The sequence below is a fragment of the Pantherophis guttatus genome, chromosome 6 (assembly GCF_059756535.1).
Source record: "Pantherophis guttatus breed Tessera chromosome 6, ASM5975653v1, whole genome shotgun sequence".
Taxonomy (NCBI): Eukaryota; Metazoa; Chordata; class Lepidosauria; order Squamata; family Colubridae; genus Pantherophis; species Pantherophis guttatus.
Genome location: NC_142068.1, coordinates 12,154,338 through 12,179,753, shown reverse-complemented (window position 1 = coordinate 12,179,753; position 25,416 = coordinate 12,154,338). Strand labels below are relative to the sequence as shown.

The following is a 25,416-nucleotide window of genomic DNA, read 5'->3' as shown; positions in this document are numbered from 1 at the left end:
TTTTTTTAATTTGTCTGGGCCAAACTATTTAATTCGATTTTATTTCTGCTTTTTAAATTTTGTATGTATGTATTTTATTGTTGGCTGTTCACCGCCCTGAGTCCTTCGGGAGTAGGGCAGTATATAAATCAAATAAAAGTAAAAAGTAAAGTAAATTGAGAGTCATGAAAATCAGAATACTTAATAATGCTTAGTTCTGCTGAACTATAACTATTATGGTTAACCTGGCTGAAATTAGTTTTTTTTAAAAGTTACGCTCAAATTGCTGTTTCATTGTTTACCACAATTTGCATAACTAGAAGGCAGTGAAGACGATCTGCGTCAAACCAGCTGAAGTTTGTGGTGGGGAAGGAAGCACCAAAAGAAGAGTTACTTCTCATATTTTGTGTTCTGAAATCAACACTTATGTTTTGGACTTTCTCTTCAAGGAGTTCTAGGGGATTCTCAAATAATTGACAATTAATACCCCTCTAAAATAGTGAAATATTAATTAAACATGTAGTGAAATCATCCAGCAGATGACTTTTTATTGATTTTAACAAACTGCAAAAAACTTTTCCTGTCACGACTTAGATTAGCTGTTTGAAAAGACTTTTCATTTTAAGAGAGGTCTGAGGCATCGAAGAGGCCCTCTGAACATTATTTCAGTAAGTGGTTAATTTCTTAAATGAAGAGAGGGCCTTTGCCATCTATCTGATCCTTAACCATTTAGGATTTTGTCACATAAATATTCTTTTAGGAGAACTTTAATACTTGCTGAGAACTTTAGCACTTACATGGGAATACCTGGAGGCATAGAATAGGCAGAAAAGTAAGAAAAGCATATTGGATGAAGACGGTGGCAATCTATACCTGTTCTGTAGTCATAAAAAAATTCCATGGATTATCCATGAAGTCTGCTTCAGGCATGGAAATAAAGTTACATGTATCCTATAATTACAGAATATACCCCAGGACTGGCTTTTCTGTTCAGATTTGATTTGCTGTGAGCATTGTTGGAGGGAAGGAATGCTGAATAATCCCATTCCACAGGAGGCCAGCAGGTTGGGGGGGGGCAAGCCAACAGTTTGCTGTCTCTGGTTGCCCCTGCCTTTAGGAAGATCTTGTGTCCTGACATGAGGAATTTCCCTAGCTCCTTGGTTTTCAAAAAGATCTTGAAAACTTTAGTTTTTGGCAGAGAGGGTGCACACTGATGGTGCTGGAATTGTCTTAACTTAGTTATGTTAAATACAGTTTGATCAGGTTGTGTTATTTTGATTATAAACTGCCTTGAGTACTTTGTAGGAGTGGGTGATCACCTAATGTGATTGTTTGGGAATCACTTTTATTTATATACGAGTAGAATTAGGTTGCAGCTGTTCTGCATTATTGTATACTAATTAGTATTCTTACAAATTTTGAACCTAGCTGAGAAACGTGTGTAATATTTTGTTCTTTTAAAGAAGCATATACCGTCAGTGTTTCATATAGTTGTCTTAATATGAAGGCTAAAATTTCATGAATGAATTTGTTGAGAGAAATCCCTTGTTCTATATTACCCACCCTACAAGACAGAATGACTTTCTAAGAAGTTTTGGATGTGTTAGTCTTTTCTCTGGACAGAGTTTTCAAAGTAGTTCACACTACTACAGATAAATATGCAGAAATCTAAGAAATATTCAGTACTTGCAATTTTAAAAATCTTCAGCTGGAAACTCTGTAAGGCGTTACCTTTGTTTAGGTCAGAGTCAGTGTTGTCCAGAGAACAAAATAGTCCTGGCTGAAAAAAAAATCTATATCCATTTTGTCTAGTGGGAATATTTTTAATTTTAACAGTTATTTAAAATAATTTGTATTAATTGGACTAATTAAATATGGAGTATCCCTGATAGGTTTTTTTGAACAGAAGTGACAAAATTTGCTACCTTTCATATGTTTTGAAATCATTAATTTGACTATAAGCTATACCTGCCTCTACTTTTGCTTGCTTCTGCTACCCATGAGTCATATGTCTTTTTTAGTTTGAGTTCTCATTGGCTCTCTCACATTCACTTGTCACTGTCAAGTTGCATAGCTGTGAGGTTATTTTAGGCTATCTGATTTTGATAGTAGAGTTGTGAGTTAGCTATTGAGCATTTTAAATAGTATATCTTCTGTTGCTTTTTTGTAGTAATCAATTATTTTTATAGTAATATAAAAAAGATAGTTAAAAAGATAAAAACTAATAGAAACAAAAAGAAAAAATAAAGTGCAGAAAAAAATATATATAAAAATAAGCATATAGTTAAAAAAGCAAAAGAAATACATACATTTCTTCCCCCTTAATCACAAGTATAAACAATTTTAGTAACTTATCTTCTCTTAAAATACAACACATTATCTCTTCTTCCCATATCTCAACTCATATCCTCAAAAACTTCTCATTCATGTCTAGTTAACAAAAAACCACTAAAGGTTAACAGAGATAACAATTGATCTATTTTAACCTTGATCAGATAAACAAATTTATATTCCTTCCTTGTATTTTTAACAATCTTGATTTTTAGTGCTTTCAAATAATTTCCTAAAATTTTATTTCTTATTTTTTTATTTATCCCTTCTCACAAAAAGGATTTTAAGTCATCACTTAAAATGGACTGAGTGCAGTCCTCACAAGAAATCTACTCGCAGTTGAGCCCAAAAGTATCAAGGTAGTCAGTCCCCTTGGTCTACAGGTGGTCCTTGACTTATGACTACAATTAAGCGGCAAATTTCTATTGCTAAGTAAGGCAGTTATTAAGTGAGTCGTGCCTCATTTTATGACCTTTTTGCCACAGTTGTTAAATGAATCATTGCAGTTGTTAAGTGAAACATTAAGCTACTCTGGGTTCCCTCATTGACTATTGATTATTGGAAACTGGCTAAGAAGGTAACAAATGGGGATCACATGACCCTGGAACATTGCAGATGTCATAAATTCAAGTGAGTTGCCAAGCATCTGAATTTTGATCCCGTGACCATGGGGATGCTGCAGTGATCATAAGTGTGGAAAAGAGCCATAAATCACTTTTTTCAGTAGTGTGTAACTTTGAATAGTCACTAAAGAAATGGTTGTAAGTCAAGGACTGCCTGTATTGCTCTTTCCCAAAAGATCTGAACTACTAATACTAAGGAGCATTTTGGACTTTAATATTTGAAAATACTTGAGGAGTAATTGTTTGACCAGCATGTCTGAGCAGGGCTCCCTCAAGAGGAGGCTAAATTTGTCTGTAACTGCTGATACAGTTTGTAGCTGTTGATACTGATATACTTACTATAGTGAAATGTAACAAAGGCAATTGTTGAGACTTGTCTTCTGATGGGAGATTATTTTGACTGGAGATACAGCAAATTGGATTTGACATATTATACATAAAATGTACACCTTATTACTGAGCTGTGGTCCTTCACTTTCCTGTAGTAATGGAGCTTTTACAGTGGTGTTTGATTCCATAATATCTCAGTATTGACTCCCTTTCAATTGATACGCTTCCACTGCAATTCTGAAATCCTATTAAAATTGTTTCTGTAGAAATTTACTGTTTCATTAAAAGGTTTATGCAGTTTCAAATTTGCTGACTTTTATTTCCTTATTACCTGCTTTATACTTTGAGATCTATTCTGATGCATTTGTGTGGTTGTAGACTTTCCCAATGGTGTGTTGTCTGCTTATTTCTCACTGTAGACTAAGATCACTAGAAAGGATTAAAATGGCATTTTGATTAGTAATTTGAATGATAAATGATTTCCAGCATAATTATCTTTTTTATGTTAAAATGTTTATCTTAGGAAGAAATTATGAAAAATAGTGTTGGTTTCTATGTTGTGATATTCTTGTGTATAAACTGATTTTGTGTAAAGCCAAAACTAGTATTTTTACAGTGGCTTAACACTGTATTTTTAATTCAATTTAATTACTAAATATGTATGTAGAGGATTACAGTTTAAATCAGTGGATTTCTACTTATGTGTCTGAATTAATTTCTGAGTAGATTTGTGTAGAATGGGTCTGTGAAGCAGTAATTTCAATAATTTTGGTTATGGTGATGGTATTATTTGCTCAATTAATCAAAATTGTCTTTGAAGGTTACAGAGTTAAGCATTTAAATCAGAAAAACAACATGTATTAAGTAGATAAAAACTTAATTACATATAAAAGCAATATCCAAGGATTATGGTCATTTAAAATTAAAAGTAAACCAGTGCCCTTAAATGAGCAGTGCAGAATGCACTTGCCCATTTGTTAAGTGGGCAAAAATGAAAGTGTGTAATGCTTGTTCTACAAGCATGGCAATGGCTTTGTGTGACCAGAACTAATTGAATGTGTTGAGATGAGTTTAAAAAGCCCTGAATGGCTTATAGTTTAAGAACCTCAAGGATTGGTTCTGATATACCATCTAATCAGTGGGCTAATTGGGGAGTGGGGAGGCTTGTACTTGTGGGAATGGTCAGGAAGGAGGTCTCAGTGACAGTGCTTCAGTTATGGAAAACTCAGAAGGTTTCTATGCTTTGTTTCAGAAAATATATGAAAAGTATGCCATTTAATTCAGGCACACGTAAGCTACCGTGTTTCTCCGAAAATAAGACCGGGTCTTGTCTTATTTTCAGGAAGGCTAGGGGTTTTATTTTTTAGAGGTCTTATTTTTTCCCCCATGTACAGGGAGGTGGAGGGCAAGGGGGTGGGAAGCTGCCCCTCTTACCAGCAGCTTGGTCTGTGGAACAGCTGATCAGCGGGTGACCTCCCGCTGCCGCCTCGAAGAATCCTGGCCACTCTGGCAGTCGATTGAGGCTGTAAAAGCAGCAGGAGGCCCACGCGCCTTATGCCCCCTTCAAAAACAGCCTTACCTCAATCGGCTGCAATGGCCCAAGTTCTTGGCACACCCCAGCCTCCGCCTGCCCTGCTTGCTGGCCCTGCTGCTGCTGGGACACTTTTGGCTGCTGACAGCCGAGTGGCTGTCGGTGCTGCTGCCGGCCTCATGGGGGCTCTTCGCCCTTCTGGCAGTGCTGCTTTTGGCCGTCCTGCTGGGCTGCTCCTGCCTGATGTGGGGCGAGTTGTCCCAGATCTGTGATCTCCAGAGCGCACAGACACGAGATCTAGCGCCAGGTGAGCTGCGGAAGAGAGAGGGGCCCTCGGCTGGGAGGTTGCCTGGTGCCGCAGCAGGGCTGGGGCTGGCAAGAGTGTGCAAGAAACCTCCAGGTACCCAGAGAGATAGAAGAGAGGCAGCTCCTGATCAGCTCAGCTGTTCTGCGGGTCGCGATTAAGGGGCCCAGCTGCCATTAGCTGACCAGGGAAGGGAAGGGCTGCCTCCTGTGCTGGCCATGCCCACCCCTTCACTAGGGCTTACTTTTGGGGTAGGTCGTATATTAGGCCCACCCCCCCAAAAAAATCAAGCTAGGACTTATTTTCTGAATAGGTCGTATTTTTGGGAAAACACGGTATCAGTTGCCATAGAACAGAATAACAGAGTTGGAAGGGACCTTGGAGGTCAGCTAGTCCAACTCCCTGCACAAGCAGGAGAGTCTACACCTGTGATGGAGAACCTATGGCACATGTGCCACAGGTGGCACACGTAGCCATATCAGTGGGCACACCAGCTCAGCTCTGGTGCGCATGCACGCCCCGGCCAGCTGATTTTCGGGCCTTCTGGGCCCACCAGATGTAGGGAAACAGGCTGTTTCCTGCCTCCAGAGGGCCTGAGAGTGGGTGGGGAAGGGCCGTTTTTCTTTCTTACCTGGCTCCAGATCCTCTCTATGCATCTGTGGAGGGCGAAAACAGCCTTTCCCACTCCCTCGGAGACCCTCCGGAGGTCTGAAACGGCCCATTTCCCAACTCCCAGTGGGACAGGAAGTGACTTTTTTGCTGTCCCCAGCCTCCAGAGTCTCCTAGACCGGGCCATCGCATGCCAGAAGTGGGGGGGGAAGGGAAGGGAAGGGGGGTTGCACACGTATGCGTAGGGCAGGGTGCATAGAATTATGGGTGTGGGCACGTGCGAACCTCCCCCGCTACCCCTCTCCTGGCATGCGATGGCAAAAAGGTTAGCCATCACTGGTCTACACCATTTCAGACAAGTGACCAGTCTCTTCTTGAAAGCCTTCAGTGATGGGACACCTGCAACTCCTGAAGGCAAGCCATTCCACTGGCTGATTGTTCTCACCATTAGAAAATTTCTCATAGAGAAATTTAGAGTCCAATTGTTCATTAGGTTGACTATTTTTATTGCTCAAGGATTATTGGTTTTATTCAGGGGAATACAATTGAGAATTGAGGTCTACAGTTTGTACAGTTGCCATAGTTGCCCACCCCTGATTTTATTGTATTGTATTATTGGCAGCAGGGTGGATTTGATTTAAATCGAGTTGATTTAAATCACAATTTAAATCATGATTTAAATCACAATTTAAATCATGATTTAAATCACTAGTAAAAAGGCTTGATTTAAATCAACTCGATTTAAATCATAATTTTTAAAGAGCAACTGTCATCTCTGCTACTCCTTTGACCCACTGTTGACTCACCTATAGTCCCAGTGTTGCAAAATACACAGCCTCATGCTACATAACTAAGCTCCATTTCATGCTGAATAAACTAAATTATTTATGTATCTTAAATAGAAAACTATCTTACGATAGATTTTTACCCCAAAAGTTTTTTATTAAAATAAATTCGATAAAAATAAAAAAAAATCCGATTTAAATAAAAAAAATCTGATTTTCTTTATTTTTTTTTTAAAAATGATTTTTATCCACCCTGATTGGCAGTTATAAAGTTAAGAGCTTAGCGAGTAAGCAGATAGGGACTGTAAATAGGAAAATGAGGAGGTTAGGATGGGGTCTCAAATTTCAAAAGCCACCACAACAGAGACACGACTACGGTACTCAAAACCTCAGATGTTCCACACTACTGCACAAAGCATAAAAAGTAAACAATGAGAACTAGTGATCCTGATTCAAGGACAGAACTTGGTGGGATGGTATACATGATCGGCACATAGCATGAGAAGTCTACAACTTATTTAAAAGTGGAAAACGCAGCAAAACATGGAATGTTGCATTGTACATAAAGAAAACAATATATTTGCACAAAAATCTTGGAGTTGCAGTGTGGCAATCTTTTTGAAATAAGATGAATAAGAATAAAAAGAGAGAAATAAAATGGATACATGTGGTCTATACGTTTCAAAATGGTACCGGTTCTGTTTTTCCTTTTATTCATACCCAAAATCTTTCCCACCAGTTTGATTTTTCTCCAGGACATGTTACTGGAGTCCTTGGAGTCTCTGAGTTTGGTTGTACCAAGGACTCCACAGTTAAACCCTTAGCTACTGCAATAATCTCTTCTGTTGCTTTATTCACTTTTCCTCCTCTTAAGAAATTAAGACTGTAGGGCACAGAGGAGGTTTTAAGATAGGCCATATTTTTGTCAAGAGATCTCTAGTGGTTACAGGTGAGAGCAGTTGTCAAATATTTATTTTTTGTCATAGTCTAGGACTGTGTTACCTCATGTCCTGCCTGTTGAACTGTTTCTTCAAGCTGTTTGCCTTTCCTGCTGAACCATGAGACTTGACTTTAGGACTTGGAAAACCTTCCAGTCTTGAATAATTTAATGAACATACTAGAGTAATAGCTTCTTTTATTCATTCTATCATTCACTCTAGGAGCTACACAACTGGTTTGGCGCTATTTTTTCAAAATAGGATTTCTATTACTCACGTGGTCCCAGATTTTGGTTTGCCATGTATATCCAGGTACTGGTAAGCTGTCTTTCAATTATTGGCCAGTCATTTCATTTATGATTGCCTCATCACCTGGAATTGAATGTGAAGATGGAGTGAAGAAATGTGATAGTAGAACAATATTTGTCTTGCTCTCGGTCCAGCAATGGAACATTTGGCCTGACTTGTTGCCATTTGCAGAATTTGCTTTTAAAATACTCTTTTAAAAGTACTCTTTTAAAGTACTTTACTTTGTTGTACTCTTGGCATGATGCAGAGTTTATGGCTGTAGCACACATGGTTTACTCCAGCTTTGAGTTCCTTGAGCCTCAAATTTTCCCCATGGCTGTGCGTAAATGGATAGCGTATGTGCATAGAGAGGAAGGATCAAGAATTACCGTGTGGGATTTGAGTGGTTTTCCATTTAATTTTTACCTTACTTCTGCCTGTCCACTGCTTTCTCTTTGTGCAGGAATGGTTTCCCTGTTCCATGTATTCAGCATTTTCCCCTCCTGTTCTAAATTACACCTCTCTTCCAGATGAGGGGAATACACAATTCTATGTGCAGGAAGAGGAGGAGATTAAAACCTTTAATTCACTGAAAGGGCTGTCCTGACACAAAGCGATTATTGGAAGCAGTGTCAAATGTTGTGGAAAGCAGAGGAAATGGCCTTGAGGAACAGGTAGAAGAGTTGATGCCAAGGCTGGTCAGATTAAGAACATTGGCCTTGAGTTGCAACTCTAGTCTTTGTCGGTTAGGATCATTATTCTCCATGCAGTCCATGGTGGAAGGAGAGTGAGCATGAAGAAGGAGGTACTATCATAGCTAACAGGCCTTGGAAACATGGAAGATAGAAGAGAAAATTATACAGGGAGCTGGATCACTGCAGAAAATATTCCTTACTTCAGAAGAAGGTGGTAGCATGGTATGAGAAAAAGACCAACTCTGCCTTAATTAAGATAGGTATGTTAAATGGGAGTATTGATTTGACAAGCTTTCAGGGCTGAGTTACATTATCTTGCTAGCAATATAATCTTTGCAGAAACCGAAATGGTTTTGTTTTGTTTTGTTTTTGTTTCTTGAGTTATGCCAGCCTCGCAGACCTTGTCAGCCTTCAATATAGTGTTTTATAAAAAAACTCTTCTTAATAAAATGGTTAAAATATGAGCTATATGTTACTGTTGTTAGTTGGGCTCACAATTGGTTGAATGAATGCATCTCATTAATGGCTCCACTTCAGTTTGAGTTGAATGCCGCATGATTTAATCCAACACCAGGTCTGCAGATATTACAAAGCTGGGCTGAAAGAAACACAATTAAAATGTGACTCTTCAGTTGCTTGGATCAGGATGAATAGGGTTCTCTCTTTTAGTTCTGATTGCTATTTAAAGTTTTAGTTTGCTTTAGTGTTATGTGTTATATTTATCTTGTATCATTATTTAATTATTCTGTATGTCATGTTGATTTTGGTAGCTATATAAATGTTTCAAATAAATCAGAAAAATCTAGTCTGGCCTGCTTATGGACTGAAATTAATAAGAGGAAATATCACAGGGAATTCTACATCTGGGTAGGAAATAAGAAATATAGGTAGTCTTCAACGTACGACCACAATTGAGCCCAGAATTTATGTTGCTAAGTAAGAAATTTGTTAAGTGAATTTTGTCCAATTTTGCGACTTTTCTTGCCACATTTGTTAAAGTGAATCACTGCAGTTGTTAAATTAGTAACATGGTTGTTAAGTGAATCTGGTTTCCCCATTAACTTTGCTTGCTGGAAGGTTGCAAAAGGTGATCACATGACCCCGGGGACATTGCAACTGTCATAAATATGACCCAGTTGTCAAACATCTGAATGTAAATCACATGATGGGGATGCTGCAAGGGTCATAAGTGTGAAAAATGGTCATAAGTCATTTTTTCAGTACCGTTGTAGCTTTGAACAGTTGCTAAGTGAATTGTTGTAAGTCGAGGACTACCTGTATAGGGCAGGAGAGGTCTGGCTTGGTGATAGCACATGTGAAAGGCTTCTGGGTGACCTTGTCAACCAAAAGTCAAATGTGAGCCAGCAGTGTGATACATCTACTAAAAAAGCAAATGCTATTTTTTGGGAGTGCATTAACAGAATCATAGAGTCTACTCATAGGAAGTAATTGTACCAATTTGCTTACCTTAGTCCAATCCCATTTGGAGTCTTCAAGTACCCCATTCTACTACTTTTTCAGATTTCTTTCAGTTTTCTTTCAGATTTCTAGTGATTCTTCAAATCCAGGGAATAATCCTGGGAACTTTCATATTCATCATTCATTCATTTAATTTGTTTGTTGTTGATTGATATTTAGTTTTGAATTAATTGATATTAATGTGCAATGTTGGGATTTCTAGTGTTTGTACTTATTGCTATTCATTCAAATAATCGTTTGAATTGTACACAATAAATAAAACCTTTTTGTCCATCAGTCAGGTAACATTAGGAAATAATTTTTAATAGAAACAATTAAGAAAGTTTATATCTTTTCTTTTTACTTCTCTATATCACCTCCAGTATTATAAACTCATTGAAAGCTAGGAGTCTTATTCTATGATGGTCAAGGGATTCAACTTATGGCAAGATTGATGGCAGATCCCATGCAGACTTGGGATACACTACTCAAAATAGTAACAGATACAGAAATGAGGTTGCATTGTTGTTGTTAGTCGCGAAGTCATGTCCGACCCATCGTGACCACATGGACAATGTTCCTCCAGGCCTTCCTGTCTTCTTCCATCCCCCATAGTCCATTTAAGCTCACACCGACTGCTTCAGCGACTCCATCCAGCCACCTCATTCTCTGTCGTCCCCTTCTTTTTTTGCCCTCAATTGTTCCCAGCATTAGGCTCTTCTCCAGTGAGTCCTTCCTTCTCATTAAGTGGGCAAAGTATTTGAGTTTCATCTTCAGGATCTGGCCTTCTAAAGAGCAGTCAGGGTTGATCTCCTCTAGGACTGACCCGTTTGATCGCCTTGCAGTCCAAGGGACTCTCAGGAGTCTTCTCCAGCCCCAGAGTTCAAAGGCCTCAATTCTTTGGCGCTCAGCCTTCCTTATGGTCCAACTTTCACAGCCATATATTGCAACTGGGAACACCATAGCCTTGACTATACACACTTTAGTTGGCAGGGTGATGTCTCTGCTTTTTAGAATGCTGTCTAGATTTGCCATAGATTTCCTTCCCAGGAGCAAGCATCTTTTAATTTCTTGGCTGCAGTCCCCATCTGCGGTGATCTTGGAGCCCAGGAAAATAAAATCTGTCACTACCTCCATTTCTTCTCCATCTATTTGCCAGGAATTGAGAGGGCCGGATGCCATGATCTTAGTTTTCTTAATGTTGTGTTTCAAGCCAACTTGATGTGCTCTGCATATAAATTAAATAGTCAGGGTGACAGTATACAGCCTTGCCAAACTCCTTTCCCAATTTTGAACGAATCAGTGATTCTGTGTTGCATTAGAGCTTTACGCATTAGAGGTTTTATGCATTAGAGGTTGCATTAGAGCTGTGTAATTAAGGCGTCAGAAATCCTGGGGTGTTTCTTTTTTATGCTGGAAGAAGAAAGTACATTAGTGCTTAGTGACCACTTGTTCAGCAAACATTCGACGTTATAATGGCACTGAACAAGGAAGCTTATAACCAATCCTCAAGTTGCGCTTGTCACAGTATCCCTGCAGTCATGTAAACCCCATTTGTGACTCTCTACCATCTTCTCAAAAGCAAAGGTTAAAGGTAAAGGGGTCCCTGCGGATTTTACTCTGCTGGTCATTGGCCACTGTAGAGGTACTCATCTCCACTTCAAGGGCCATTAAGCCAGTGCTGTCTTAAAGATATTACTGCAGCCATGTGGTTAACATGACGTCACAGACACATACCTTTCCCACTGAAGTGGGAACTATGCTCACATTTACATACTTTTGAATTACTAGTTTGGCAGGAGCTGAGACAAGAACAGGAGCTCAATCTGTCGCGGGGTGCTCAGGTTGGGGGTGTTGACTTTCCAGCTGACAAGCCCAGCGGCTTAACCATTGTGCTGCCCCCTTAAGCAAAAGGGGAACCGAGATGGCACAGTGGTTAGAGTGCATTAGTGCAGCTACTTCAGCTGACTGCTAGTTCAGCAGATCAGCGAATCAAATCTCACCGGCTCAAGGTTGACTCAGCCTTCCATCCTTCCGAGGTGGGTAAAATGAGGACCCAGATTGTTGGGGGCAATATGCTATTTAGTATACTGTCTTTGGTGTTAGCTGCCCAGAGTCCTCGGAGAGTGGGCAGCATAGAAATATGAATAATAATAATAAATAATAAAATAAAATAAAAGTTAAAACCAGCCAGAAATCTCAAGTTGCAGTCATGACATTGCACTTAACGATCTCAAACGACTATAACTAGACCTACCATCCTAACTCATGTGATTTTTTTTCCCACTTGGTGACAGCAGCGCTTAACAGTGGAGTTCCTGGTCTGAATTGCAGTTGTTAATTGCCAATTAACTTTGCAGGTTGTTTGTCTGGTCTGAACATTTGCCTTTGGTAGTCTGTATTTTGTCACAATGAAAGTGACAGAATGAAAGTGACAAATTCAGTTTACTAACACAATGAAAGTAATCATTTTTTTTAGCAACATGTAACATTTCAGATCTTTCAACAGCGAGATTGGTGGCATATTTAATAAATAAAGTTTGGGAATTATCTATGAAGTACATAGTTCTTGGGAACTACAAACAGTTATTGGTCTGGGTAGGGAAAAGCCAGGAGAAAATTAGAATAGGAAGCAGGATTTTTTGTTCTATCAAGAATAATTCATTGGGGAATATTCGTCTTTATTAGTCTCGTTAGCACCGCAATAAGACTGAGAGCAATTTATTAGTATCTCTTGTTCAATAAATCCCTGTCTGTTAAATAAATCTACAATTTTTGGTATCTTTTGCGGCATTTCTGTTAAATAATATTTTGTAATTTTATTTTGTAATAATTTTTTTGTGCTATTAATTATTGTAACAATTTTTGTTCTTTTATCTCAGGGATTCATCAAAGATGTTCATGAGGATTCACTCACAGTTGTGTTTGAAAACAAGTACGTATTACAAAAAATGCTTTTCCTCCTTTCATTTTGTTTGCAGAATATGCCCATCTTTTTACTCTGAAGGGAAAGGACTGGTTGGCTAAATCACTGTAAAATTTAAAGATTCCAACACTTTGAATTGCATGCCATAGCCCCACTGTATTGGCAACCAGAGCAACCAAATTAAAATTGGTGTCACTTTACACTGTTGGGATTGTTCTTCCTGCAGTTTAGTCCTCATTTTCTAACAGCTGCATTTCTGACTTGTCTCTATACGCAATGGGGTTCTCTGCTAAATTAAAATTGATAGTATTCCATTTAACAGTCTTGGTGATAGTTGCATAATCTAAAATATCTATTCAATTTACAGTTGGCAACCAGAACGCCAGGTTCCTTTCAGTGAAGTAAGATTACCACCACCACCTGATATCAAGAAAGAAATTGGTGAAGGAGATGAAGTGGAGGTGATTAAATTCAAGTATTTCTTTGTTCGCTTATGCGGAAGTTTCTTCTGGAAGGTTAATGGTCAAACTTAGTGTGCTATCATCAAGACAATTGAACTTTTTTTTAACTGCTTCAAAAATGCAAAAAAAAAAAAAGCATAAACATCATTTAAAAGGAAAGAAATTTATTAGCAAAAATAAAAAAAGGAGTTGCTTTTGAGCAGGTTTTTAACCAACCATGTTTAAATTAGTAAAAAAATTAACCACAACTGTGCCATGAATATTAATTGTAATAGCTACACAGTACAAAAGATTGTCTTGAATTCCTGCCAAACCTGAAGCTGAGATATAGTTAGAAATGACCTCAAACTCAATTGCTCCATATGGAATTTACACTTCTGACAGAAGGCTATTTAATTTTTGTTTTAATAAAGTCCACCATGTGCCAGGGTGGAATATTTTAATGCCAAATAACTTTTGTCATGAATGTGTTTTTAATAATTACCCAAAATATGCTTTCTTGGAGAAAAGGCTCCCTCCTCAGTGGTGGATATGAGCAACATTTTGAAGGGGGATGTTTGGAATGCTGAGAGCATGTTGTAGGTGTTTTCACAAAATGGTTGCTATGGTAGGTTTAACCAGTCATACAATATTTATAGAAGGCAGATAGGATGAGGCTTCCTCCTGTCATATCCTGTAGACCCTCAAGATACTTTATATATTTCAACTTAAATATGCCTTTATTTTGGGCAAGTATGAACATTGTTTGAAAGCTTCTTGGGTGCTTCAAAGATATTCTTATAAATAAATTTAGTCCTACTGGTTTCTTTTTTTTGGTTGGGCTCTATAAAGCTAAATTCCTCTAGTTAGAGGAGTGATAAAAAGCAGTAGGCAAGATTTCATTGCCTATTCTGTAATATTGTCTGAAGAAAATTCAAATTGTTAACCTAATTCTTTTATTCTATCTAGGATGCGTAAGCTATTTATTTGAAATTTATTATTAGTATCTCTGATTAATTCATATATTCAGCCAGATGGTTTGTGCTTCTGTGCTTAGATTTTAAATATGTGGGATGTGTTGGAATGTCATAGCCATTACTTCATCATTTGACTTAGAGAATGGATATAGGGTAGCTAGAAAGAGGTATGACCTTATAATACTTTCTTGCTATAGTATAGTAGAATTGGGGTTTTTTTTTTTTTGTTTTTTTTTTTAATTTGATTTATATGCCGCCCTTCTCCGGAGACTCAGGGCGGCTTACAGTGCGTTAAGCAATAGCCTTCATACTTTTGTATATTTATACAAAGTCATCTTATTGCCCCCACAAACTGGGTCCTCATTTAACCTACCTTAGAAAGGATGGAAGGCTGAGTCAACCTTGAGCCTTGGAGAGATTCGAACCAGCAGTAAATTGCAGGCAGCTGTGTTAATAACAGGGTGCTTTAAACCACTGTAGTACCAAGGCTCTTGGTACTACAGGACCTACCAAGGGTTGGTGTTGTTTTATACAGAAATGGATTAAGTTATATTCAGTCTTAGGTTTTTGACAGTAATTTGTAAATTGTTTATAGTTTTTACACACACACACACACACACACACACACACACACACACACACACATATAGTTTATAGTAATTGTATATAGAATATCAAAAATCAGGCCAAACATGTTTCACATTAGATTATTGTGATGGCTCCATCCACCACATTTTCTTCAGTAGAGAAGTAAACTATATGTGGGCATGTTTAATTTCATTATGAAAGTATGTCTCATTAAGATTAATTGACAACATTATGAATTACATAATAGTTTCATTTCATTTCTATACCATCAACTATTAATTACAAAATTCCATTTTCTTCAGGTTGGGGGAAATTATTTAAAATCGGATTTTTTTTCTTCCATATAAACGTAGTTCTATATTCATTTTATTTTTGTGAACCTTTTATTCCACCATACTCAATTTCAAAGTAATTTGTAATAAGCATTTTTTTAAAAATTATGATAAAATGTTTGAATTAAAAAAAACAAGGGCACAGGAATTTGATCTACTTAAAGAAAAATATTTGTCTGCCTACCATAATACATCTACATTTTCTTTAGTATTTGAATTTCCATGTAATCAGTTTTGTAAGAAATTAATTTCAGATTTATCAAATAGTAATAATTTTTATATAAACATTTTGGAATGTTTAACGTTTTAGATATCTTTTCCAAAAAACTATATTCTCCTTTTATATTTAACTTATCGTTTAAAATAGGCTTTATTTACTATTGCCTAAGGAATAGGATTTTTTTTAAAAAAGACTAACAAGCCTGCTAATAATCTTTAAATTTAAGAAGATTTTCATAGTTAAGATTTTTTGATGCTCCATAATATTAACTTGTACAAAAAATAACCACTTTGGGGCACTTACATCTCAGCATAGAGAAGAGAGCCATCTTTCAACATAGGTACCACTTCTCTATGGTAAGAAGAAAGAAACAGAAAATAATTCAATAAATTGAAATTTCTCATGTCCGATTTTGGGAGCTCTGATGAACAATTAAGGAATAAATTAAATATTAAATAACATTTTAAAATGATTTTCATACTAAAGCGGACGTTCAAATCACAGTGATCTAAATGCTGTGTAATTTACTTTCAGGTTTACTCAAGAGCAAATGACCAAGAGCCATGTGGCTGGTGGCTGGCAAAGGTTCGAATGATGAAAGGGGAGGTAAGTAGAAGTGGGATTGTATCATGAGAAAGATCCATCTAAAGGGAACATTAATTTTTGTGAATTATTTGAATAGGTAAGAACCACTTAGAAGTTAAACTATATATATTTAGTAACTTGCTTCTTATCCATGGGGGTCCTTGGTGCATTCTGAGCTTGACCTTTCTATTGTGGCCCTGGGCAGTGAGGAGGTTGGGGAGGAACTTGGGCCAGTCCTGGAGGCTGGGGAAAGCTCAGATGATGGCTCTATGTCGGAGGCAGAGAGGAAGTTAGACAGCAGTGAGGCAGAGGAACAGCTGAAGCCCATTCCCAGTGTGCGCATGCGCAGAGCTGCCAGAAGACAAGAACAATTAAGGAAGCAGGGTGTCTACTTGCTTTTTTAAAGGAGTAAGGTCACACCTTGGAGATGATTGGCCCCTCCCATAGGACTTAAAAGAGGAGCGAACGGGATGTGGGCTTTTGCAGAAAGCAATTAGTTAATCTCGTTTCAAGATTGGAAAGTTCTGTTCGTGACTCTAATAGACTCGGTGCCAAGTTTGGCCTTGCTCTGCATTTGGAAAGTGGTTCTCTGGCAGCATTCCAAGTGAGATAAGGTGGGGGTTGATAAACATTCCTCTGAAAGACTGTTGGCCAAAGCCTTGTTGACTGAATGAATGGAATTCACAGTCATATTAATAAAAGAGGTTTTACCAGGATTAAGACTTTGCTTCATGCTTTCTAAGGAACCCTAGGTTAGAACAATTTCATTACTCAACTAAGTAACATCATCAGTACTAGAACTGCACTGTTCTAGCATAACTAGCAGTGATGATGTTACTTAGTTGGGTAATGAAATGTCTGCAAGAAAATAAGTCTTTGATAATGTATGGATGCTATATGACCGTGTTGCATTATTTTGAATATCTTAATAGGGCCTTCATTATAATATAATTATTATTGGGTCTTAATATCTTAATTAAAATCACACTCTATAACCTTACCTTACAAGGCAGTTATAAAGAGAAAATGGGGATTAGGAAAGATATGATACTTGACATTCTTGAGCTCTGAAGGGAATGATAATAAACATATAGTAAAGTATATATTCTGAATCTTTGATCAGTCACAACTTATTTTTAAAAATTAAGAAGAATAATCTTTTCTCAGTTTTATGTCATTGAGTATGCTGCTTGTGATGCCACTTACAATGAAATAGTCACATTTGAACGACTTCGGCCTGTGAATCAGAATAAACCTGTGAGCAAGAATACATTCTTCAGATGTGCCGTAGACGTTCCAGAAGATCTGAGAGAGGCGTAAGTACTCTAAAAATTCCTTATATTAGAACTATATCTCTATTAGGAATTGACTTTCATAGGATATCCTGAATTTTAACACTTTCTGTCTAATGAAAGAGTGAAGCAGCCTATCTTTGCAAATTAACACAGAAATTCTCTTTTTGGGCTGGCACTCATATTTTGGAAGGTCATAAAAGGATATATATAGGTAGTCCTCGCTTACAGATAATTTGTTCAGCAACCATTCAAAGTTACAGCAGTGCTGGAAAAATAAGTTTACAGCCCATTTACAACCTCTTCAGGGTCCCTGAGTCACATAATCACCATTACAGTCAGAACATGTTATCCTGTGCCTGACCTGTGGATTTTTCTTTCTCCCCCGCCCCTCCCAACTGAGCAGAGAGATTGGAGAGAAAGGGATTGCAAGAAAGTAAGCAGTTTGCTCTTCTACACAATGCAATTGTGCCAGCAGCCCGGGGCTGAGAACTGTGATCATACTATGCAAACAGCTTACAGTGCTGTCTTGAAATCCTTTCTCCAATCTCTACTCCAGGGGTGTCAAACTCGCGGCATGCAGGCCAGATGTATCAAGCGCTGGCCACTCCCACCCCCAGTTTAGCGAAGGGGAAAAAAGTTGCGATAAGTCATGTGATGACAATGTGACGATGCGAGTTTGACACCACTGCTCTATCCTGTAGAGGTTGGGGGGGAGGGGGGAGACAGAAAAGAAAGTGATTCCAGTAGGCAATTCCTTCTTTGCTAGATCCTTCCCTCCCAACATCGCAGAGTGTAGAGATTGGAGAGGAATTTCAAGAGAGCAAGCTGTTTATTCTTCTGCACATAGAAAGCAATGCAACTGCACCAGCAGCCAGGTGGCAAACAAAAGCTGAAACTGAGTACAGTAATCTTGTCTCTTTCTAGCTGGAAAGAGCAATCGTGGTCATGTGATTTCCCACTTAGCAACTGCTTTGGTTAGCTGCAGAGTTGCCAATTAGGATCGTTGAGTGAGGACTAACTGTATGCGCAAGCAAATTATTCTCAGTTTGCATAAATCTGAACGTGAAACTTTGATTTAGCAGAACTCAATGCAGTGGATCTCAGATGCAGCAGATGAAATTCTTCCTGCTTTTACATCATTTGTATAAAAACACTTTGAGTCTTACTTTTTTTTTTAAATTTGATTTATAAGCCGCCCTTCTCTGGAGACTCAGGGCGGCTTACAATGCGTTAAGCAATAGCCTTCATACTTTTGTATATTTATACAAAGTCAGTTTATTGCCCACATAATCTGGGTCCTCATTTTACCTACCTTAGAAAGGATGGAAGGCTGAGTCAACCTTGAGCCTGGTGAGATTTGAACTTGCAGTATCTATAGTATATAGAACTTGTATAGTAATATTCTGATTTAATGGACAATTGGGAATAATTGGTCTGTTAAATCAATGTTTCACCTTGTAATGTTTTGTTGTGTTTTATTCATTTGGAAATAATTTGGTATATGTTTTCAGTTTTTTTTCTCAATAAAAGCAAATGAGCTGGTTACAAGTTTTTTTCTGGCTGTGCCTTAGAGATTTTTCAGTATTTTCAATTTCTCCAACTTCGTGTCTTCTTGCTCACCTTTCAAAATGAATTAATTAATCCATACGTTAATTTCCTAGGTGTGCTAACGAAAGTGCTCACAAGGATTTTAAGAAAGCTGTAGGAGCCTGCAGAATTTTTTACCAGGCTGAAACAGCTCAATTAGTAGTTCTGGTAAGATAAAGTTTCTTTCTTTTTTACTTCATCCGTGAGCAAGTCATTTTTATGTTAACATTATGTTACCGATTTGATATTTTGGGACTGGCTTGTATAGAAAAATAACCACTATTAAAAGATATTACTATACCTTTCCACTGGTGAAAGGAAAACATTCTTTAGAGAATGCAGATTGAAGAGTTGCAGATAGGATCTCATGCAAGCTATAATCCAAGCTGTACTGTTTGGGCCTGGTAACCTTTGCCTGTTGGATCAAACAGCAACCTGGGACCTATAGCAATGGGTTTTGTATTATTTGGTGTCACTTTGATTGCTACAGCTGTTGCATCTGAATCTAGCTTTATGCTAAAAGCATACCAAGCTGCATTGAGCAAAGTAGATCAGCAGACCCTGTTTGCCCACTAATAATCATATGGATTTCACGAGGGACAGGAAAGGAGCCTCCCCCGATTGGCCTACTGGCATTCAAGCGTCCCGTGGGTAAGATAACACCGCCCCAAAAAACTTCCTTTCACAGAGGCAGCCAGCCGCCTCGGTGATCCCTGGCTAACACATGCCATACCCTTTTTTAAAAATGGATTTCACTGCCCTAATAAACTAATAAAAATAAATATTTCAGATTTAAGTAGAAAAAAACCCCTAGCATATCAGATTTATTTGTTCTCTTATCTGACACGTGTTCTAAACTAGAAATGAATCAATGGTAGGTATATGTTTGAAGATTCTCAGTTATCCAGGTCGTGGTTGTCCCAAAGGTGCTTTTTTCAAAGGAAAAACAAAGTCCAATTGCCTTTTTGAAAAAGCATCTTTGTGACAACGGTAGGTGAAATAAGTTTTTTTTTTTTTAATTCATCGCCTGTAAAATGAAGATCCTTACACATAGTTTTTCTTTCAGTCTGCCAGTGAGGCGACAGTAAAGAGAGTGGGCATACTCAGCGACATGCATTTACGTAGCATTCGAACCAAGTTAATGCTCATGTCAAGAAATGAAGAAGCAACAAAGCATTTAGAAGTGAGTGGGACTCAGCTGGTTTTCTCTCTCCCCCCTCCCCCTTTAATTATGCTTCTGGTTTAATCACTGAAACGGTGTTCATGCTTGAAGTTTTTATAAAGAATAAACATATTTTTTTTCTTTTCCCTAGTGCACAAAACAGCTTGCAGCGGCATTTCATGAAGAATTTGTTGTCAGAGAAGACTTAATGGGACTTGCAATAGGAACACATGGCAGTAATATACAGCAAGCCAGGAAGGTGCCAGGCGTTACTGCAATTGAACTTGAAGAAGATACTGGAACTTTCAGGATCTACGGCGAGGTAAAAGAGAACACAGAAAAGTCATGTTTTCAAGTTGGAAAACTCTGACTTCTTTGAGCTTAAGTCTAGAAGTCTGAATATAGACTGGACAAATAGAATAGAATAGAATTCTTTTTTGGCCAAGTGTGATTGGACACACAAGGAATTTGTCTTGGTGCATACGCTGTCAGAGTACATAAAAGAAAAGATTCGTCAAGAATCATAAGGTACAACACTTAATGATAGTCATAGGGAAACAGTCAATATAAATCTTAAGGATACAAGCAACAAGGTTACAGTCATACAGTCATAAGTGGGAGGAGATGGATGATGGGAATGATGAGAAAATTAATAGTAATGCAGACTTAGTAACTAGTTTGACAGCGTTGAGGGAATTATTTGTTTAGCAGAGTGATGGCATTAGGGAAAAAACTGTCCTTGTGTCTAGTAGTTCTGGTGTGAGGTGTTCTATAGCGTCGTTTTGAGGGTAGGAGTTGAAATAGTTTATGTCCAGGATGTGAGGGATCTGTAAATATTTTCACAGCCCTCTTTTTGACTCATGCAGTATACAGCTCCTCAATGAAAGGCAGGTTGGTAATAATTGTTTTTTCTCCAGTTCTAATTATCCACATTATACTGTGATTAAAATTCCAATATTTTAATCACAGTATAATGGAAATAATGAGGAATTGGTGGAAGAGAAGGCAAATATAGAATATTGTACTGCTCTTTTTACTTGTAATCTTCTTCAGACGTCCCTGTGGATTAAGTTCTACACAATTTAACTCTTGTTAAATGTATCCGTGTAAAGCTTTTTCAAATCTCACTTCAACTTTGCTTAAATTAGAGAGCCTACCTCCATGTTGGGTTTTGGTTCCTACTGGCAGTTGATAGAATAATCCCAATTTAAGTAAATAGGAAAATATTGCTAGGGTGTTCCTGATGAATTCTGTAAGGGTGGTTGCATAAAGGCTAATGAACTTGCCTCCCCCAGATGTCCCATTCCTTCAGGGAATGCTAGTAATGAATGGGCGAGTGTGCTTATAAGGAAGAATGGGAAGAAGACTTCAGGGAGTGTTTGAGACTGTTGAAAGCAGAAATCCAACTGAGGCCCTAAGGCTGCATTTGCCAGTAGAAGTTTGATCGCAGCCACAGAGGCTCCCCAAGATGTTGCCACACTGTAATATGCAAGGGAGCAGAAAGGGAACATGCAAACATCTCAAGAAGAATCACATTAACTATAGGTATTTAGTTGTGTTCCTCTCCCACCCCCAGTTTTGATGAATATATTTCATAGTATGCCATTCACCTTCATAATGTAACATTTGGTCTTCATGCTACAATACAAAGCCACGTGATAGATTAGGATGATCCCTGATTTGGGGAGAATCAAGTAGGCGTGCTTTCCTTCATTATATTGTATGATTAGGATGACTCTTCTACAACTAAAGGACTAGATCATGGTTGTCAAACTCACATCACGTTGCTGTCACGTGACGGTTTCATGATGTTTTTCCCTTCGCGGAGCTGGGGTGTGTGTGGCCTGCATGTAACGCATCCGGCCTGCGGGCCGCCAGTTTGACACCCCTAGACTAGATGGTGAAGTTCAGTTGGCTGCATGTTTGGTTCCTTTGCAGGAATACTGGTTAATTAAGGATTATTAAACAATAATCAAGGTTCTCCTCAGATCTGAGAAAATTTTAGATGGGTGGCAAAATGGATATCATAACGTTGAGCTTCAGATAAAAACATTTATTTAAATGGTTGTGTAAAAGTACAGGCACCAATTTGCAAATGTATATGGTAGTTTGGAGATGAAGTCCCATAATCCCATAGAGTTTAAGCAACTGTCTGATAGCCATCATTTTTAATTTGCCAGGTACAAATACTTGCATTTTCTCATTGCAAAAGAGAGTATATGTAGTTTTTTTCTCATTTTATATGGAAATAATTGTTCCCTAAAAATGTTTTAACTGTTAATGTTTAATGTATTCTTTTCTGTTTATTACCAGAGTGCTGAGGCAGTAAAAAAAGCTAGAAGCTATTTGGAATTTGTGGAAGACTTTATTCAGGTTCCTAGGAGTCTTGTAGGTACGTAATAATAATAACAGCAACATTTTAACAGTAGCAGGGAAAAGTTTCAACATAAAAATCTTTTCCCCATCTTCTCTCTCTCTCTCTCTCACTCGCTCTCTCGCTTTCGCTCTCTCACACACACACATACACACTCTGCCAAACTATTTCAATCGAACCTTAGCAAAAAATATTTATATTTTGAGGGCACAGCAGAGCCTAATGGGGAAGTGGGAATTACCCTTCTCCTCCTTTCAATCATAAAAGTCCATCATCAGCCTTAAATAATTATAAAGAATTCTTCTAATTGTTTTTCTTGTTGACGGTTTACCTGAGACCAAACTCCCAATAATAACTCACAACTTCAATATCTTTTATTTGTTAAAGGGAAAGTAATTGGTAAAAATGGCAAAGTTATTCAAGAGATTGTGGACAAGTCTGGAGTCGTGCGAGTGAGAATTGAAGGAGACAACGAGAATAAACTACCCAGAGAAGATGTACGATTTTAACTTCTTTTTTTCCTCTTTCCTTGGCAATGAATGTCCTATGGGGTAGGGTAGAAATTAAAGAGGGATCTGATGTTTTGTTTGTGGAATAATAGTGGGAAGGGTGTGCTGTTCATGCCATATGAGTTGCGGTGGCGCAGTGGTTACAATCCAGTACTGCAAGCTACTTCTGCTGACTGCCAGTTACTGCAGTTCGATTCTCACTGGCTCAAGGTTGACTCATCCTTCCATCCTAACGAGGTCGGTAAAATGAGGACCCAGATTGTTGGGGGCAATGTGCTGACTCTGTAAACTGCTTAGAGAGGACTGTAAAGCACTGTGAAGCGGTATGTAAGTCTAAGTGGTATTGCTATCTTGAGCTCCTGGAAAAAAGGCTGCATGGGTAGTTCCCAATTTATGACCACAATTGAGCCCAAAAATTCTGCTGCTAAGCAAAACATTTGTTAAGGAAATTTTGTCCCATTTTATGATCTTTCTTGCCACAATTGTTAAGTGAATCATTGCAGTAGTTCAGTTAGTAACACGATTAAGTGAATCTGGCTTCCCCATTGACTTTGTTTCTCAGAAGATTGCGAAAGCTGATCACATGTCCCTTGGAACCCTGCAGTCATCATAAATATGAGTCAGTTGCCAAGCGTCTGAATTTTGACCATGTGACCGCGAGGATACTACAAAGATCATAAGTGCAAAAAACAGTCATAAGTCACTTTTTTTCAGTGCTGTTGTAACTTTGAATAGTCACTAAATCAACTGTCGTAAGTCAAGGACTACCTGTACATAAATCTAACAAATATGTACTTGAGTAGCTGTATTGCTAAGGGACGTGGTGGCTCAGTGGCTAAGACGCTGAGCCTGTCGATTGAAAGGTCGGCAGTTCAGCTGTTTGAATCCCTAGTGCTGCATAACGGGGGTGGGTGGGTGGGGGAGCTCCCGTTACTTGTCCCAGCTTCTGCCAACCTAGCAATTCGAAAACACGTTAAAAAAAATGCAAGTAGAAAAATAGGGACCACCTTTGGTGGGAAGGTAATAGCGTTCCGTGTGCCTTTGGCATTTAGTCATGCTAGCCACATGACCACGGAGACATCTTTGGACAGCGCTGGCTCTTCGGCTTTGAAACAGAGATGAGCACCGCCCCCTAGAGTCGGGAACGACTAGCACATATGTGCGAGGGGAACCTTTACATTTACCTTTTTAGCTGTATTGTTAATTGTGAAATCTCATTATTTCTTTAATGTCCTGTGTCAGTAATGATCAGTTGGGCTCAAGAATTAATCCAGGATTTATGTTTCCCGTTGTGTCTAACCAGGTAACTTTCCAAAGATACTGTAGAAAATAGCTCAGATGCATACGGTTCTAAACTGGTATTTTGAAATACTGCACTCTTTCATTGAAGCATATGGATTCTCCGTATGCAGTCATAGGAGAATGCTGTGGGCTCTAGATTGTGCTCTCCTCTTTAGTCTAGTGATGGTATAGCAGCAAGCCTTCACTGATGCCTGTATGAGCTCTGTCTTGTACATCCAAGTAACTTCAACAATACGCCAGCATCTCTGGCAGAGTACAAAGGTTCCTCGCTAATTAGAGACACAATCTTGACATTAGCTTATTCTTGATCAAATGATTATATAGATCAGTTATGGCTTTTGTTCCCCATGGGTTGGCCATAAACTAGCTAATTCTTTTAAAAGTTGATTTCAAAAGTCAAAATCTGGGTTCTGTTATTTTTAACATTTCCTACAGATTTTATAAAACTCCAAGCCAATCAGTTTAGCCTCTCTTGAGAAGTCAGGTTAAGTTCTTAAGATTTACTCGTTTGTAAGATATACATAAAGCAAATCTTAACAACTGGCTCACTATCCAAATGGAATTGTATAGACAGCATACAAATAAATAGACCAAGCTTATGCATAGCAACAAAACAAAACAAAACAAAACCCTCAACCACTTCATACTAGAATATTGTTGAGACTGCTCTGGAATCATAATCATAAATAAGACAGATGCAGTCTAGCACATCAATTACATGGGTAGCTTAATTTAAAATAGTGTTTGGGTTTGTGTGTGTCCAGGCACACACATATAGTTGCAAGAATTATTTGTGATTTAGTTTGTGTATATATTTAAACAATATATTTTATCTTTATAGGGAATGGTTCCATTTGTGTTTGTGGGTACTAAAGAAAGCATAGGGAATGTCCAAGTACTTCTTGAATACCATATTGCCTACTTAAAGGTAAGCATTGCTTGATGTAATTTTCAGATTTAGTTTGAACCCACTCTTACCAATGAGGGGTTTGTTAAATGAATGTGATTTGCTGTTGCAGAGCTAGGAATCGGGATTGATTCTAATTATTTTCACTTAAATCTACCTTATCTTGAAGGTGATCATTCTGCTTTTTCCTTATGTCTTTCAGTACACATGGGCAAAATTTTTAGATCAACCTTGTTATATTCCCAAGATGATTGTTGCTATTTATTTTTATGTATCTTTATACTGTATTCTTCAACCCCTGTATAAAAGACTGTTCGTTTTCAGTCTAATCGCTACTTTTT

At 38.1% G+C, this 25,416-nt stretch overlaps 1 protein-coding gene across 2 annotated transcripts in view; it reads left to right on the top strand.

Moving 5' to 3' along the window:
* Nucleotides 1-25,416, top strand: part of FXR1 (FMR1 autosomal homolog 1) — a 40,521-nt gene that overhangs the window by 5,126 nt on the left and 9,979 nt on the right. For both annotated transcript variants that reach the window (XM_034438915.3, XM_034438916.3), the window contains exons 2-11: nucleotides 12,754-12,806; nucleotides 13,165-13,258; nucleotides 15,889-15,960; nucleotides 17,107-17,255; nucleotides 18,896-18,989; nucleotides 19,888-20,004; nucleotides 20,135-20,305; nucleotides 22,297-22,375; nucleotides 22,745-22,854; nucleotides 25,010-25,096. In XM_034438915.3, coding sequence (XP_034294806.1) covers nucleotides 12,754-12,806; nucleotides 13,165-13,258; nucleotides 15,889-15,960; nucleotides 17,107-17,255; nucleotides 18,896-18,989; nucleotides 19,888-20,004; nucleotides 20,135-20,305; nucleotides 22,297-22,375; nucleotides 22,745-22,854; nucleotides 25,010-25,096 — 1,026 coding nt within the window. The remainder of the gene's footprint in view (nucleotides 1-12,753; nucleotides 12,807-13,164; nucleotides 13,259-15,888; nucleotides 15,961-17,106; nucleotides 17,256-18,895; nucleotides 18,990-19,887; nucleotides 20,005-20,134; nucleotides 20,306-22,296; nucleotides 22,376-22,744; nucleotides 22,855-25,009; nucleotides 25,097-25,416) is intronic.